The sequence below is a fragment of the Equus caballus genome, chromosome 7, assembly GCF_041296265.1.
Source record: "Equus caballus isolate H_3958 breed thoroughbred chromosome 7, TB-T2T, whole genome shotgun sequence".
Classification (NCBI taxonomy): Eukaryota; Metazoa; Chordata; class Mammalia; order Perissodactyla; family Equidae; genus Equus; species Equus caballus.
In genome coordinates, this window is record NC_091690.1 from 50,939,454 (window position 1) to 50,957,086 (window position 17,633).

The 17,633-nt window shown below is 40.0% G+C and overlaps 1 protein-coding gene across 3 annotated transcripts in view; it reads left to right on the top strand.

Annotated features, from left to right (window-relative positions):
* Positions 1-13,185, top strand: part of LOC100056435 (zinc finger protein 709) — a 32,036-nt gene extending 18,851 nt beyond the window's left edge. For all 3 annotated transcript variants that reach the window (XM_070274072.1, XM_070274073.1, XM_070274074.1), the window contains 3 exons: positions 8,543-8,669; positions 8,876-8,936; positions 9,309-13,185. In XM_070274072.1, coding sequence (XP_070130173.1) covers positions 8,543-8,669; positions 8,876-8,936; positions 9,309-10,302 — 1,182 coding nt within the window. In that variant the 3' untranslated portion in view covers positions 10,303-13,185. The remainder of the gene's footprint in view (positions 1-8,542; positions 8,670-8,875; positions 8,937-9,308) is intronic.
* Positions 13,186-17,633: the final 4,448 nt, after the last annotated feature.

The window sequence follows — 17,633 nt, forward strand, 5'->3', positions numbered from 1 at the left end:
TCATCTGTCTGTTTAGAGTGAAGACAAAACTGAGGTTGAGATCACATTGACATTAGGGGAGGTCTAGGGTTACGAGGATTATTATACACTGTCAATGAGGTGAGCCCATCAGATGGTCACATTTTTTTTTTTTTAAGATTTTATTTTTCCTTCTCCCCAAAGCCCCCGGTGCATAGTTGTATATTTTTAGTTGTGAGTCCTTCTAGTTGTGGCCTGTGGGACGCCGCTTCAGCATGGCTTGATGAGCAGTGGTGCCATGTCCACGCCCAGTATTGGAACTGGTGAAACCCTGGGCCGCCGAAGCAGAGCACATGAACTTAACCACTTGGACATGGGGCCGGTCCCTATTATTTCTTTTATTGTGCTTACGTTGAGTTTAATTTGCTTTTCCTTTTGTTGTTTCCTAAGGTAGATACTTACATTACTGATTATAGATCTCTGGTTTTCCCACTGTATTTGTTCAGTGGCATAAATTTCCCTCCAGGTACTGCTTTTGGTGCATCCAAGAACCTGTCATATGTTATGTTTTTATTTTATTTAATCCAAAACAGTTTTTTATTTCTCTTGAGACTTCATTGATCCTGTGTATTATTTAGACCTGTGATATTGAATCCCCTTGCATTTGGGCATTTCCTAACTCATTGCTGTTAGTGATTTCTGGATCAATGCCTCTGTAGTTTGAGAGCATATTCTGTATGATTTCTGTTTTTTCAAATTTGTAAAGGAGTGCTTTATGGCTCAGAATCTGGTTTTTCTCAGTGAGTGTTGCATATGAACTTGAGAAGAATGTGTATTCTGCTCTTGCTGTACGAAGTATTCCATAGATTACAGTGAAATCCAGTTGTTTCATAGTGTTTGTTGAGTTCATCTCTGTCCTTGCTCTTTTCCTGCCTGCTGAAATTTATAATTCCTGAGTGTTGAACTCTACACATATAACACTGGGTTCGTCTCTTTCTCCTTGCATTCTATCAGTCCTTGTCTCCTGGATTTTGCTCCTGTGTTGTTCTACAGGTACGCGTGAAGGATTGCTGTGCCTTCCGGGAGAATGGACCCCTTATCAGTGTCTAATGCCACCCTCAGTCTCTGAGTCTTCCTTGATTTGGAATCTGCCTTGTCTGTAATTCATATACCCATGGCAGCTTTCTTTTGATTATTGTTGGCACGGTATATTTTTCACCATCCCCTTACCTTTCATCTATCTGTGTCTTAATACTTAAAGTGGATTTCTTTTAGGCAACATGTAATTGTGTTTTTTGAAATCTGATATTCCTGTGTCTTTCAGTTATAGTGAGACCATCAATGATTAAAGTGGTTATTGATATAGTTGGATTAATATTTTACAAAGCTTTTGCTGTTTCCCATTTTTACCCTTGCTATTTTTTCTTTTTCTCTTCCCCCTTTTTTCTGCCTTCTCTCACTGAAATTGAGCAATTATTCTGATTCTTGTTTTTCTCCTCTCTCAGTGTATCAGTTACACTTCTTTTAAAAAACATTTTTTAGTGGCTGCCCTTGAGTTTGCAGTGTACATTTACAACTAACCCACCTCCTGCCAAATAGCAGTATACTGACTGCTTCACTGTGTGCAGGTACCTCTCAGCACACTATTCCCAATTTCCCTTTGTCACACTGATGTCATTTATTTCTCTTGTTCATAATCTTCTCATTACCAAATACGTTGTTAATGTTATTTGAAACAAAGTGTCATCTATTACGTTAATTATAAGAAATACAAAATATATTTTGCCTTCATTCCTTTTTTCCTAGTCATGTACCTTTATCATTTACATTCTTTCTGATAGATTTTTTAACATTTAATTCACAATAGGTATACTGATGACAAATTTCCTCCATTTTTGTCTCAGAAAGTCGTAATATCTCCTTTATTTTTGAAGGACAATTTCACTTGACAGAAAATTCTAGGTGTCCCACCCACTCAGAAGGTGCCCTGCCCAAGTTGCATAGTAGCCCGTGGGACCCACTAAGTGGTGGCTCAGCCCCCACATAGGTGCCCCTTCCACCTAGTGCTGCAGCTTAGCCAGCTCCCTGCTGCATGTGGTGGCCCTGCGCATGCAAGAGAAACCACCTACCAAGCAGAGATGCCCCACCTACAGTTCATGACCTGACCACCTTGTGCAGAGGCTCTGCCCATGTGAGCACAACCTGCTGAACAGCTGTTGCCAGCCCACACAAACAAACGCAGTGGAGTCCTACCCATGCAACTTCCAGCAGACAGGGCAGGATCAGAAAACATAGCTCCTGCTCCCCCCCAGCAGTGGCAAGTGGAATCTGTGACCTGATACTACAACAAATATGCCAGCAAAGGATCAATCATCAAACACCATAAAGAACTACAGTAACACTTCAGAGCAGAAGGAAAAGGGTAGATCTCCTGAAACCAATCCTAAAGTCACAGATGTTTAGCCTAAATGAGAGAGAATTCAAAATAGTTGTCATAAAGAAACTCATTGAATTACAAGAAAACTCAGGAAGAGTTGAGTCATCTCAGGAATAGAGTTAATCAGCAGAAGGAATACTTCAGCAAAGAGACTGAAGCTCTTAAAAAAAGTTAGATAAAAAATAATCTAGTCCTTGAGGGTATTATGTTAAGTGAAATAAGCCAGACAGAGAAAGACAAACTCTGTATGACTCCACTCCTAAGTGGAAGTTAACATATAGACAAGGAGAACTGATCGGTGGTTACCAGGGGAAGGGGGGGTGGGGGGAGGGCACAAAGTGTGAAGTGATGTACCCACAACATGACTAACAATAATGTACAACTGAAATTTCACAAGGTTGTAAACTATCATAATCTTAATAAAAAAATAATGTAGACAGCATAAAAATAATAGAGCTTACCTTATGGGGGAGAAAATATGTGTCATAGAAGATAGAAATCTAGAAATGCTCGAGGCAGAGGAGGAGAGACAACTAAGGTTTTTTTAAAAATGAAGAAACTGAGAAATATCTGACTGAATTAGGAAAGGCAACATAAGGATTATAGGTATTCCAGCAGGAGAATAGTGGGAGAAAGGAGCAGAGAGCTCGTTCAAAGAAATAATAGCTGAGAACTTTCCAAACCTGGGTGAGGAACTGCACTTACCAGTACACAAAGCCAGTAGAACTATGACAAAGAAAAAATATTAAGGGCAGTAAGTCAAGAAAATAATCAACAAAGGAACTTCTATCAGGCTTTCAGTGGGTTTCTCAGCACAAACCTCACAGGTACTAGTATGATGTATTCAAAATACTGAAAGACAGAAACTTTCAGCCTAGGATACCCTATCCAGTGAAACTATCCTTCAGATATGATGGAGAAATAAATGCTTTCCCAGCTCAACAAAAGCTAAGGGAGTTTATCACCACTAGACCTCCCTTACAAGAAATGATTAAGGAAGCCCTCCTACCTGTAACAGAAAGGCAAAGATTTACAAAGCTTTGAGCAGGAAGTTAAATAGACAGTGAAAGTCAGAAAATCACAGCTCTCTAACAGAATGGGTTAGCAAACAATTATAAAAGATAAAGGGAAGAAAAGCATCAAAAATAACTATAAACACTTCATTTTAATCACAAACTTGCAACACAAAAAAGAATTTGTGACAATAACTCAGAAGGGAAAGAGGAGAGGGATGGAACCAATTAGGATAATGGAGATGAGGCTATCAGAAATGTGAATGTCTCATCTATGAGGTCTTTTATACAAACCTCATGGTAACCACAAAACGAAAAGAGCAGAGCCACAAATCATACACAAAGAGAAAACCCTCACAGAAAACCACCAGACTGAAATGGCAGGCAGGGAAGAGAAAAAATGGAAATAGAGAACAACAAGAAAACAAGGTAAAATGGCAGTATTATACCATCACATACCCATAATCACTCTAAATGTAAATGGATTGAATTCACCAACCAGAAGGTGCAGAGTGGCTGGATGGATTAAAAAACAAGATCCAACAATATTTTGCCTCCAGGAAAGACATGTCATCTCTAAAGACAAACATAGGCTCAGAGTGAAGGGATAGAAGACAATACACCAAGTAAATGGCAAGAAAAAGAAAGCAAGTGTGGCTGTACTTATATGAGACAAAGCAGATTTCAAGATAAAAATTACAATGAAAGAGGGGCAGAATATAATGATAAAAGGAACATTCCACTACAAGAACATAGCACTTATGGATATATATATACCTAACACAGGAGCACCAGAGTAAAGTAACTAAAGGGAGAAATTGATAGCAACACAATAATAGTAAGAGACCTCAACACTCCATTTACGTCAATGGATAGATCATCCAGACAGAAAGTCAATAAGGAAATTGTGGCCTTAAATGAAACACTAGATCAAAAGGACTTAGATATTTATAGAACATTCCATCCAAAAGCAGTGGAAGACATATTCTTCTGAAGTTCATATGGAACATTCTCAAAGGTGGAACATAGTTGGGAAACAAGGCAAGCCTCAGTAAATTTAAGAAGGTTAAAATCAGAAATCTTTCCCAACCACAATGCTATGAAACTAGAAGTCAACTAAAAAGAAAAAATTGGAAAAGTCACTACTTTTGGAGTCTGAACTTCATGCGTCTGTTCAACCATTGGATCAATGAAGAAATCAAAGGAGGAATAAAAAAATACCTAGAGAGAAATGAAAATGAAAACATAACATACTGACTTTTATGGGATGCAGTAAAAGAGGTACTGAGAGAGAAATTTTTAGCAATTCAGGCCCATAACAACAAACAAGAAAAATCTCAAATAAATAATCTTGAACTACACCTAAGAGAACTAAAAGAAGAAGAGCAAAGACTGAAGTCAGAAAAAGGAGGGAAATGATAAAAATTAGAGTGGAAAAAAATGAAATAGAGACTAAAAAAACAGCGAAAAGGATCGATGAAACTAAGAGCTGGTTCTTTGAGAAGATAAAGTTGACAAGCCCTTAGCCAGATTCACTAAGAAAAAAAGAGAGAAGGCTCAAATAAAATTAAAAATGAAAGAAGAGAAATTAAGGTGGATAGCACAGACATATAAAGGATTATAAAAGGATGGTATGAAAAACTATATGCCAACAAATTGGATAAACTAGAAGAAATGGATAAATTCTTAGACTCATAAAACCTCCCAAAACTGAATCAAGAAAAAGTAGAGAATCTGAAGACCAATCACAAGAGCTTGAAACACTAGTCAAAAACCTCCCAAGAAACGAAAGCCCTGGAGCAGATGGCTTCTCTGGAGAATTCAAACAAATATTTAAAGAAGATTTAATACCTGTCTTTCTCAAACTGTTCCAAAAAATTGAACAAGATGTAATGCTTCCTAACTCATTCTATGAGGCCAACATCAGCCTGATACCAAAACCAGACAAGGTCAACACAAAAGGAAAATCCTAGGCCAATGTTGCTGATGAACCTAGATGCAAAAATTCTTGATAAAATATTTGGCAGCCAAATATAGCAATACATTAAAAGGATTATCAAGAAATGATCAACTACAGCAAAGTTGCAGGGTACAAAATCAACTTAACAAAAGTCAGTTGCATTTCTATACTAACTATCTAGCAGAAAGAGAAGTCTACAATACAATCTCATTTATAAGCACAACAAAAAGAATAAAATAGCACAGAAAAAAAAATTAACCAAAGAAGTGAAAGCCCTATACACTGAAAACTATAAGACGTTATTGAAAGAAATTGAAAACAACATAAAGAATTGGAAAGATATTCCATGCTCATGGATTGGGAGAAGAAATATAGTTAAAATGTCTATATTACCTACAACAATCTACAGACTCAATGCAATACCAATCAGAATCCCAATGACATTCTTCATAGAAATAGAACAAAAAATCCTAAACTTTATATGGAACCCAACAAGACTCTGAGTAGCCAAAGCAATCGTTAGAAAAAAGAACAAAGCTGGAGACATCTCAATCCCTGACTTCAAAATATACTATAAAACTGTAGTGAAACAGCATGGTACTGGCACAAAAACAGACTCTCAAATCAATGGAAGAGAAGTGAAAGCCCAGAAATCAAACAACATCTATGGGCAGCTACTCTTAGACAGAGGAGCTGAGAACATACAATGGAGAAAGGAAAGTCTCTTCAATAAATGATGTTGAGAAAACTGGACAGCCACATGCAAAAGAATTAAATCGGACCATTATCTTTCACCATACACAAAAATTAACTCAAATTGGGTCAAAGACTTGAAGGTAAGATATGAAATCATAAAACTCATAGAAGAAATATAGGCACTACACCCTTTGACATTGGTCTTAGCAGTACCTTTTTGAATCAACCATGTCTACTCAGACAAGGTAAACAAAAGGAAAATAAACAAGTGGAACTTCATCAGACTAAAGCTTCTGCACATAAAGGATCAGCACATAAAGACAACCCACCACTTTGGACAAAATATTTGCAAATCGTATATCCAACAAAGAGTTTATCTCCATAATATATAAAGAACTCACACAACTGAACAACAACAACAAAAACCCGATCAGAAAATGGGCAAAAAATATAAACAGACATTTTTACAAAGGAAATATACAGGTGGCCAATAAACGTGAAAAGATGTTCAATATCACTAATCATCAGGGAAATGCAAGTCAAAACTACACTAAGGTACCACCTTACACCTGTTAGAATGGCTAAAATCACCAAGACAAAAAATAGCAACTGTTGGAGAGGGTGTGGAGTAAAGGGAACACTCATACACTGCTGGTGGGAATGCAAACTGGTGCAGCTACTATGGAAAACAGTATGGAGATCTCTCAAAAAACTAAAAATATAACTACCATACTACCCAGCTATCCCACTACTGGGTATTTATCCAAAGAACTTGAAATCAACAACTCAGAGACTTATGCACCCCTATGTTCATTGCAGCACTGTTCACAATAACCAAGACATGGAAGCAACCCAAGTGCTCATTGACTGATGACTGGATAGAGAAGATGTGTGTATACACAATGGACTACTTATCCATAAAAAAAGACAAAATCATCCCATTTGCAAAAACTTGGATGGATCTTCAGCGTTTTATGTTAAGTGACATAAACCAGACAGAGAAAACCAAACACCATATGATGTCACCAATATATGCAAGATAAACACATGGATGAAGAGCGCGGATTAGTGGTTACCAGAGGAGAAGCGGGTAGGATGGTGGGGTAAAGGGGAACATATATATGGTGATGGATATAAGCTAGACTTTTGGTCAAGAGCATGATGTAGTCTATACAGAAACTGATCTATAATAATTACACCTGAAGTTACACAACATTCTAAACCATTTTGACCTCAAGAAAATATTTAAAACAAAATCAAAAATGCTGTGTTTCTTATCTCTTATTTTTGGCGACACCCATTTGCCCTCTGACCTCCAGGCTCTCATGGATCTAAGAAGAGTGTTTTCATTTCAAGTTTGTTCATTTTCTTGTGAGGTCAAGAATGAGAGCTTGTAAATTCCTTAAGTGTCATCTCAGAAGTTGGCAGGGCATCATCTCGAGTGGCTCATGAGGAAACACTTCCTCATGAAGTTGGAGAATGGGGATTTTATGTTCTGTTGAAGGAAAGCTCTTTCAAATCCTTTACAGATTCAATAATCTTTGCCAAATTGACCATCAAGCCTTTGTGGACTTAAGTGAACTGCCTTGCAATCTGTAGCTCTTAACCTGGCTCCAGGCCAGCAAGGCCCAGGGCACACTGTTAGAATTTGACTAGAGAGAGCTCTTACGGCACACTGTCATTTCACTGTGTTCTGACATTGGTGGGAAGCAGCCTTGAGGCATGTGAGCATACGGATATTATTGTCCAAGTTGTCCTGCCTTCTTAATTGTGTCTGAGCTGTGACTTCCAAATAACTTTCTGTCCTCATCTAATTTTACAGGGACGGAAGGGAGGACCTGAGCCTATAAGAAATATTACACAAGTTAAAAAGCAATGTCCTCACAAGAATATTTACATTCAGCCATCTACAGCTGGTTACTTGTAATGATGGCCTGGAGTACTTCAGGACCATCTGCCCAGTTGGGCTTTATTAAAAATTTGATTTCTACATGCCTCCTAGACTCCTTGTTTGGTGATAGAAATAGACAAACTTTCAGTTCTTCTCTTATGTTTTTCTTCATTGAAACCTTATGCAGATTTGTATCTTTGCCTCATGGCGTGCTGTAAATGGTGAGTAATAAAGATGAAGATGAAAGAATTTTCTCTTGTAAGGAATCATCATTCTTAAAATGATAATATTTGTTTCTTTTTATGTCATATCTGTCATTTCCCAACATGCTCTGGACCCTGCCATTACAGAGAAATACAATGTAATGTGATCACAGTAATAATGTGTAAATAATTTCTTGTGTACATGATGCTGTTAAATTGGTGAGGAACTGTGTAAAGAAAAAGAATGCATTTTTGATGATCACATCACAGAATACACTTTTGGACATGACAGTATTGTACATAACCTTCTTACAAATGGGAGTATGGGTGTCCAGTGCTTTGAGTCTTATTCATCCTGCTGTGCACATATTTGGGATGTTTTAGGACTCAGTGGTCATTGAGGACGTGGCTGTGAACTTCACCCCAGAGGAGTGGGCTTTACTGGATCCTTCTCAGAAGAAACTCTACAGAGATGTGATGTGGGAAACCTTCAGGATCCTGGCCTCAGTAGGTAAGAATGAGGACATTCCTTCACTGCATCAATGAGAGAACAAGTGTATCTTGCCCATCAACATTGTTCTCAGATGTACAAGGTGGATGGGGGGAGGTGTTGGTAAATAAACTGGAAATGATCAAAGCTCATCATGAGCCTAGAATCTAAAAATGTTTCTATAATTTCTAATACTTTAAAGTCAAGTTTATGTGTCTGCATTTCAGGAAAAACACAGGAAGATCATAGTGTTGAAGATCAGTACAAAAACCAGGGGCAAAAACCAAGGTGAGTGACACTCACAATAGAAAGCAGTGTCTCATGTGAGAATCCTGGTATGTAATGAAATTTTAGAAAGAAGCAAAGAAGTCAAATAACCCTTGCTTCAAATTTAGCTCTTTTTACAAAATTTTAACCAAATATGCTCTCTGAAATTTGATGCAGAGATTCCGTTTTTGCAAAGTAGTCACTTGGAAATAGTATTAGCAAACCCTATATATGATTGTTACTGTTTGGATAATAGCAAGGATGAATTCCTATTGCAAAGCAGTCAGTATATTCAGTTTCAGACAGTTCAGATGAGACAGCACACCTAAACTTGTTCTGTAAATCATAAAAGATATAACAAATATGAAATCATTAAAAATCTCTTTTTTACAGAAGTCATATGGTAGAGAGACTCTGTGAAAGTGAAGAGGGCAGTCAATGTGGAGAAAACTTCAGCCTTACTTCAAATCTCAATCTGAACAAGAAAACTGCAGGAGCTAAAGCATGTGAATACAGTGCATGTGGAAAAGTCTTAATGCATCATTCATCTGTTAATAGACAGGTTGGATGTCATATAGAACACAAACCATGTAACTATCAAAAAGATGGAGAGAAGCCATATAAATGTAAGGAATGTGGGAAAGCCTTCCCTTTCCCCAGTTTTCTTAAAATACATGAAAGGACTCATACTGAAGAGAAACCCTACAAATGTAAAATATGTGCTAAGGCCTTCAGGTTTTCCAGTAATGTTCAAGTACATGAAAGAACTCACACTGGAGAGAAACCCTATGAATGTAAAAAATGCAGTAAAGCATTCACACATTCCACTTCTCTTCAAAGACATGAAAGATTTCATACTGGAGAGAAACCCTATGAATGTAAAAAATGCAGTAAAGCATTCACTTACTCCACTTCTCTTCAAATACATGAAAGAACTCACACTAGAGAGAAACCCTATGAATGTAAGGAATGTGGGAAAGCCTTTACAGCTCCATCAAGCCTTCGATCACATGTGATCTTTCACGCTGGGAATGGACCTTATAAATGTAAGGAATGTCAGAAAGCCTTCATTTCTCCCACTGCATTTCGAACACATGAAAGGAGTCACACTGGGGAGAAACCATATGAGTGTAAAGAATGCGGTAAAGCCTTCAGATGTGCTAGTTCTCTTCGACAACATGAGAGGACTCATACTGGAGAGAAACCCTATGAATGTAAAATATGTGGCAAAGCCTTCAGGTTTTCCAGTAATGTTCATGTACACGAAAGAACTCATACTGGAGTGAAATCTTATGGAGGTAAAAAAGGGAGTAAAGCTTTCACTTTTCTCACATCATTTCAGAGACGTGAGAGAATTCACACCAGAGAGAAACCCTATGAATGTTAGGAAAATGGGAAAGCCTTTTTTTTCTCATGAAAACTTTCAAGGATATGGAAGCATGTACACTAGAGGAAAAACCACATAAATGTGAAGAATGTGGGAAAGCCTTCAGGTCTCATCTAGTTTTCCAGATACATAAAAAAATCTTATTGGAGATTAACTGTTAATGTAAAAATTGTAGTAAACCATTTAGTTTCCCAGTTGTCTTCAAACACATGAAAGAACTCACACTGGAGAGAAACCCTATGAATGTCAGAAGTGGGAAAGCCTTTGTTTGTGATGCAAACTTTTGAGGATATTGGAGAATACACACAAGTGGAAAACCCACGTAAGTGTCAAGAACGTACCTGAACATATTTGTCAATATGTTTTCAATAGTTTGATTCCATGTCATTAAGCTAGGTATATTTGCTTTGGAAATGAGCACATCTGTAGTTGTTTCATTGATGTATTTTATCAACTGTTCTAATCCATTGAATGCTACTAAGTGTTATTCTGGTTTTCATTTCCTCTGAATATGTTAAAATCCATGTTAATTAGGGATTTTCAGATATCCCTTGCAGTTTTCTTCATTTAACCATTATACATTATGAGTTTATTTTATCATGTGCTTGCAAATTCAGATACTTTTTCCTCAGGCAAACTCTACTTTTTATTCTGTTATAGTTACAATTTCTGTCATGAAACTAATTTCTCATCCATTCTTAACTGAAAACTTGACAGTCATGGTTTTTCAGTGCCGTGTTTAACTGACCTGCAGGATTGCACCTGTAGTCAAAGAGAGGGGTGTAAGGAATTCTGGTAAGAATGACACAGACCTAAAGGACTGGAGGAATACTGGGAACAGAGTGCTCAGAAGGACTTCTTACAAGATTTCGGCGTGAGTGTGTGGATTTGATTGCTATTCAAGGAAGCAGGTCATTTTCTGGATTGAATGTTGTGAGCAGGTAAAATTAATTCTATCTTTGATGAGTATGTTATCTGTGGTAAACCTAATCATTGTTTTCTAGAAGGCAGAAACAATGCAGTGGAGCTGAAGTTAAGTTGTAAGAAGTTCCAGTGAGTCATTTCAGTAAAAAGGGAATATTAGTTATCTTTATAATTTAGAATTTTATCTTTTACCATTTTTACTGGTATGTTTACAAAATATTGTTAGTTTTATCTTGGTAACTATACTTTTGAGGAAGGAGGTGTGTGACATTTTTCCCTTGAGCAGGGTAAGACTTGACCTTGCAGTGCATGCAGCCAGCTCCTGGTCCTCTGGAACAGTTGTTGTCTTTCCTACTTATAGTCAAGACACTGATGTATTTCCTGCGGTGAATTAGTGTTGATCATGAAGTACCTCGTTTGTAATATGTAAATTTGGTTCTTGGCATACTGCATAATATTAATATCTCTTTTATGACTCAACTGAGGCCTTTGAGTTTAGGTAAATTGTGAGACAATGAAACCCAGCCAGGGAGAGAGACAGGACCACTGTGCCAATCCAGCTTTCCTTTCTCAGAGGCTGTGCTGTTGATGCTAATGTTTCAGCATCCCTCACCTGCCTGCTCTATACAGGCAGTGTACCCAGTGCAGCTGAAGTAAGGCCCAGTGGGATTTGGATATAGTGGCTTGAAACAAATGAGTTCTTCCAGTCCTGATGCTTATATGTTTGTGAGAAAAGAGAGAGTATTAATACATGGTAAAGCTTTGTCTGATAAGATGGAATTAAGGGCTTTGAAGAAATGTAAAAACTAATGTGAGCTATTGGGTGGCTGAGCTGTGTATATATCTGTTCTGCGAGGGTAGGAGTGAGTGAGGATGTCATTATTATCTGGGACCTGAAACTTCCTATTGATTTAGGCCACAGATATTTGTGGTGTCTTTGTTTTTAATGTCATTTGAGAGGATTTTTATTTTACCTTTAGATACTTGAAATATTAGTCTTTGTCATTTTCATTTTGCTCCTGTATAGACTGAGTGTGCAACATGCACCCCAGTAAACCATGGAGTTCCTCCCACTTAGAGAGACAGTTGCCTTCACCTGCCCTGTTCTAGCTCATCCTGAGTGAGTTCTATGGGTAGAGTGACATCTCTGTGAGTCTGCTGTGATCTCCCCGTGGAAACAGCACAAAGAGCTCTGGCTGGTTAGAGGCAACCATCCCAGGAATAATTGAGTGAGCTGCAGAGAGAGGGTGTCATTCTGAGTAACATCCTGAGTATAAGAGGAGAGAGAAAATAGTGTCTTTTTATCCCAGGAGTAGCTGGAAGTTTTTGGCTTCACTGATCCCCAAAGCCCCTCCACCCATTTTGCTGTTCACAGGTTTCATTTCCATGTGCTTAGACGCACAAGTCCTGGAAAAGTGGGAAACAAGAGTAACAGCTACAAGGTTTTGTTTTTGTTTTTGTTCTGAGGAAGATCAGCGCTGCGCTAACATCTGCCGCCAATCCTTGTCTTTTTGCTGAGGAAGACTGGCCCTGAGCAACATCCGTGCCCATGTTCCTCTACTTTATATGTGGGACGCCTACCACAGCATGGCTTGACAAGTGGTGCATGGGTCCGCACTCAGGACCTGAACCAGTGAACCCCAGGCCACTGAAGTGAAACATGCAAACTTAACCACTGTGCCAGCCAGCCAGCCCACAAGGTTTAATAAAGAGCAAAGTAAGCATTAATCTTTCCCAATTTTTTTAGTGTTAACTTACATATTGGAGAGGTTTCATTCAAATGGGCACCACAAGAGTGTTCTTCTTGGTGATGGCATGTTTTGCATCTTTTGATGGCTGTATTAGTAAACATTTGGAAATTCACAAGTATACCTAAAATATATTTATATAATTAATGGAAAATGAATAACTGAATTGTTTCCTATGCTAAGAGAATGTTAAACTTCTCCTGAACCTCTTTAATGCATTGACTTTTCTTTCTAGCCTGTGGGCTCCTTCTGCAGAAGAATTGAAGGCTTGGGCAAGAAGGACTCAGTCCTCAACAGGCCTTTCTTGCAGCCCTGTCTTAATTGAGAAAACACCCCCTAGGGTTGCACGTGCCCTCAGCTCAGAATCATAACGGGAGTGAAGTGAGAGGGCTCCCAGACTCTGTCCTTGAGTTTAAATCAAGTGTGTGGGCTGATCTTTGGAAATAACTGTGGTTCTGAAGCATAAAAGTGAATCCCGGGAGGGATCTGCCTGGGGACATCCTCATCCATGTGCGTCAGCATCAGTTCTTTTCACTGCCATCCACAGACCATTTCCAGCTCTTCATTTCCCAACTCAGGCCTGCTCTGTGCCTGCTGAGTTGGAAACATCTTTAGAAATCCACAGATATCCCACTCTGAAAAATTTCTCTGAGGCAACAGGAGGGGGCTGTGAGCTGAGAGGGTGACAGAAGCGCTCGTAGAACCCATATCATGGGCACATTCTGTCAGCCACAGTGACCACAAACATCGCATAATTATTAGTCCTGCTTTCTTACTTTGTCATACAACACTTACACTTTGGCTGACTTTGAATTGGGCCACAAAGGGCTCTAGAAATTTTTGAAATAGCTGTCTTCCATTAGCCTCTCCCTTCACCATAGAGGCTTGTAGCAGCCTCCCACTGTGCATCCCAGAGTCTCTAAACCCCTCGCAGTGGACATAAGTTGCCCAAGGCCTTCTTGTACCAGAAACTATTGTCATCCAGTGCTGCACACAGTTAGAGAAGCAACTGATGGCAACTCACAGAGTATTTTTGTAAATGGAGGCCCTCTGAGGACCTGGGTTGATGATCTTTCACAGCCAGCACCCATTTTGCCTTTGGGCCTGATTGCAGGACCCCTCAGACTTGCCAAATAGAGGACAACTATTTGAGGAGACATCGGAACTTATAGGATAGAGCCAAAAATGGCGCTTCTGGCATATCACCTACAGGAGGAGGTGTGTTACCCTCTTCTCTGATTGAGGTAGTATATTCTGGAGGAGGTCGTCTCCTTTTTAGACACATTGGCCATTTCAGGTGTGATTTGGGGACACATAAAGGACTAGGGAGTTCTTATACTTTATGCACAGTGTGCACTACCACACCTGATGGGTCCACTGCAGAGTTGCTGTGTTCTTCCCCAGATCAAACAGGCCAGCCCTGATCACAGATTGTGTCAGACTGGTGAGTCAAACCCCAGGTAGTCATGCCGGCAACAGAGAATTCCCTGGGCAAGAATCCAACTCATCTGCACATTGTTACAGATCCTTTTGCAACTGCCAGTGGTCTAGCTGTCGCATCCACCAATAGTAACACCTCCTTAGCCAAGGTTGCCCCTCTGCCTAAAAGAACCCTGGGATACCTACCTCACACACCCAAGTACAAGTCAGGTCACTCCTTACTCTGCACATATTAAACCTCAGTCTGCAGGGGCTCATTTCCTTGCTTGGCGATAAATTCACTCAAATTTCTGAGACACATACTGACCCCTCAGACCTGATGGCATTAATCTTGACACATGGGTCCCTATAATACAAAATCGTTGAGGTCTCTAACCTAAAGACCTAGGCATGATTCAAAGGACTCCCCTCTGCTTCCATGGACAACTCAGTTCTGGACCAACACACCTGATGTGAAAAACGTGTGACAGGTAATAGAATCCATGCACATTAAGTGCAGGTGGAGGAGGGGTCCCTACAGCTGGTGGCAGGTGGACTTTGTCGGGCTGCTCACCCTCTGCTGAGCTGCTTGCTACGCTCAGACCATGGTAGAACCTTTTATAGACAAATTGCTCATCCTGTTAAACATGATCCTCCTGCAGCCAGAATCAAGGACTCACCAAGACACTAGAAATTATTGACTTTATCAACTAAAGTCTCAAAGTATAAAACACTAGGCTCTTGAAAAAGGTGTTCAGTGGATCTTGTACCTCTGTCATGACCTAGGCTGCAACCCTGTGGGGATTAATGGCTTGTTTAGACAAACTTGCATTCTTCTAAATGGATGTTCCTGCTGTTTGACTCATTAGTTACATACAATCCCCAGTCTTTGGGGCTTATTATTTTGTTCTGATCACCAGGCTCACTGGCAACAGGTAAGTGGAGCCTTTCTATAGGTGACATTTCTGTCAAAATGATCATTCCTGCAGGTCTTTGGTTTCTTCTACTCATGCCCCCTGGCCACCACTCTCATATGCCACTCCTGGTCTTCCTCCTAACATTGCCTGTAGTCTGTGCCCTGTGTCTCAATATTTCATTTTGGACACCTGCCTTCAAAACACCAAGTCCTGGGGCTGGCTTGGTGGCGCAGTGGTTAAGTTCACACGTTCCGCTTCTGTGTTCACCGGCCCGGATCCTGCGTGCGGACCTACACACCACTCGTCAAGCCATGCTGTGCAGGCGTCCCACATATAAAGTAGAGGAAGATGGGCACGGATGTTAGTTCAGGGCCAGTCTTCCTCAGCAAAAAGCAGAGGATTCGTACAGATGTTAGCTCAGGACTATCTTCCTCAAAAAAAAAACCCAAACTGGGGCTGGCCCCATGGCCGAGTGGTTAAGTTTGTGCGCTCCACTGCAGGCGGCCCAGGGTTTCGTTGGTTCGAATCCTGGGCGTGGACATGGCACCGCTCATCGAGCCACGCTGAGGCAGCGTCCCACATGCCACAACTAGAAGGACCCACAACTAAGAATATACAACTGTGTACCAGGGGGCTTTGGGGAGAAAAAGGAAAAAAATAAAATCTTTAAAAAAAAACGAAAACCAAACTACCCCAAAACCATCCACACAAATGTGCTATTTTCCAACCATTTGCGTGCTTGTGTTCATTTTCATTGGAATGACTGCTGCTGACCTGGGCACACATGATGTCACTCAACAAACATCATTCCTGCCAATCAAGAAAGGTCCAAAACACTCAAAATACCTGCAGCAGACAGGTAGTGTTTGAGATGTTTTCCCTGAAGGAAAACCCCCTGGCAGCCATGGAGCTGCTGAGCAGTTGGCTTTAAAGTATTTATTACCCATCCACGGAGAGCTCTGTCCAGTAAAAGGGCTGCTCGCTGCATGTAGGCAGGCTGCACGGGCAGGGGGCCTCCAAGAACACAAGAAATGAGCCAACAAATTAGAGTAAACGGTAAGATTACTAGAATATTTGAACATAGTTCTGGAACCACACTGACACACTTTCCTGGATCTCCAACACCCTGGGATGACTGGAGTGAAAGATTTTTGGAGGCTTTGTGATCCTACTTATAATGGCTTGTCCTTTTCACATGACTTTTCAATTAACATTCAAATTCAAATGCTTTTAATGAGACATGTCGTTATTCAGTCAATGAGCCTCAGGAGTGAACTTGAATAAAGACTGACCTCACTGTTAACATCTCTCTCCTCCTTGGCATTAGATACTTGCTCACCCTCTCTGGCCCACGATGTGACAATGGGTAAAGAAGTCAGGAAGGGTGACACTTGCCCCTTTGGTGCCAACAGTTAGGAGGGTCAAACCTTGAAAACCTGCAGCCTCTACCCCTATACACCTTAAAGGTTCAAGCCATTCTCCTTTGCACAAGTGACCCCAACCAGCTTGCCCTTGTCCTACTTTCCTTAGAAAGTACCTTAGAGTCATAAACATATTTCTATTAAACTGATACATGTTGTGACATAGGTTTGACATTCAGTCCCATTTTCGATAGTTAATTCTGCCCCCAAAATGGCAATAATAAACAGAAGGTAACCAATGGAAAATGACTTTTCAGTGACAAACAGGTATTCAGGTTAACGAATTTTTATGAGATGATGAAAATACAAATACAGAAATTCCAGCATGGTAATCTGTCTAGATGTATTGGTCACAAAAGAAAAACTGAAACCCCCCACGTGGCCCCAGCAGTAGAAGTAGCTAGTGAGAATGGACTAGTGTCACCAGGGAAAATACAGCAATGGAAGTGAAGGATGGTTTCTGTTCCGATATGTAAAGAGCTCTGACTGATCATCTCGTCTTCACAACAAGAAAACAACAGAACAGCCTGAAAAGCAACACCTCTTAGAAACAAGGGAGAGTTGAGATTCCATGGCAAACCAGTGCTCCCCAAATGAGAGACCTGCAAATGTAGAGAATTACCACTTACCCAGAGGAGAAACAACTGGAGCCAGCACCCTCCTGCAACGCATAAACTGTTAACAATGAATTTGCTGGAGACCCAGATTGGACTTGCTTGAGAGTTAAAAGTTAGGGAGTCAATTCTTAGAGAGCCCTCCAAAATTTATGTATTTTTCATCCAGGAGCCCAAGCAGGTTCTCATGAAGACTGCAAAAACTACTCATGCTTCATGCAGGAAATGGGGGGAAATATTTTGATGTATACACAAAGCATTCGGCCCTCTCTAACTTTGGCCATCCCT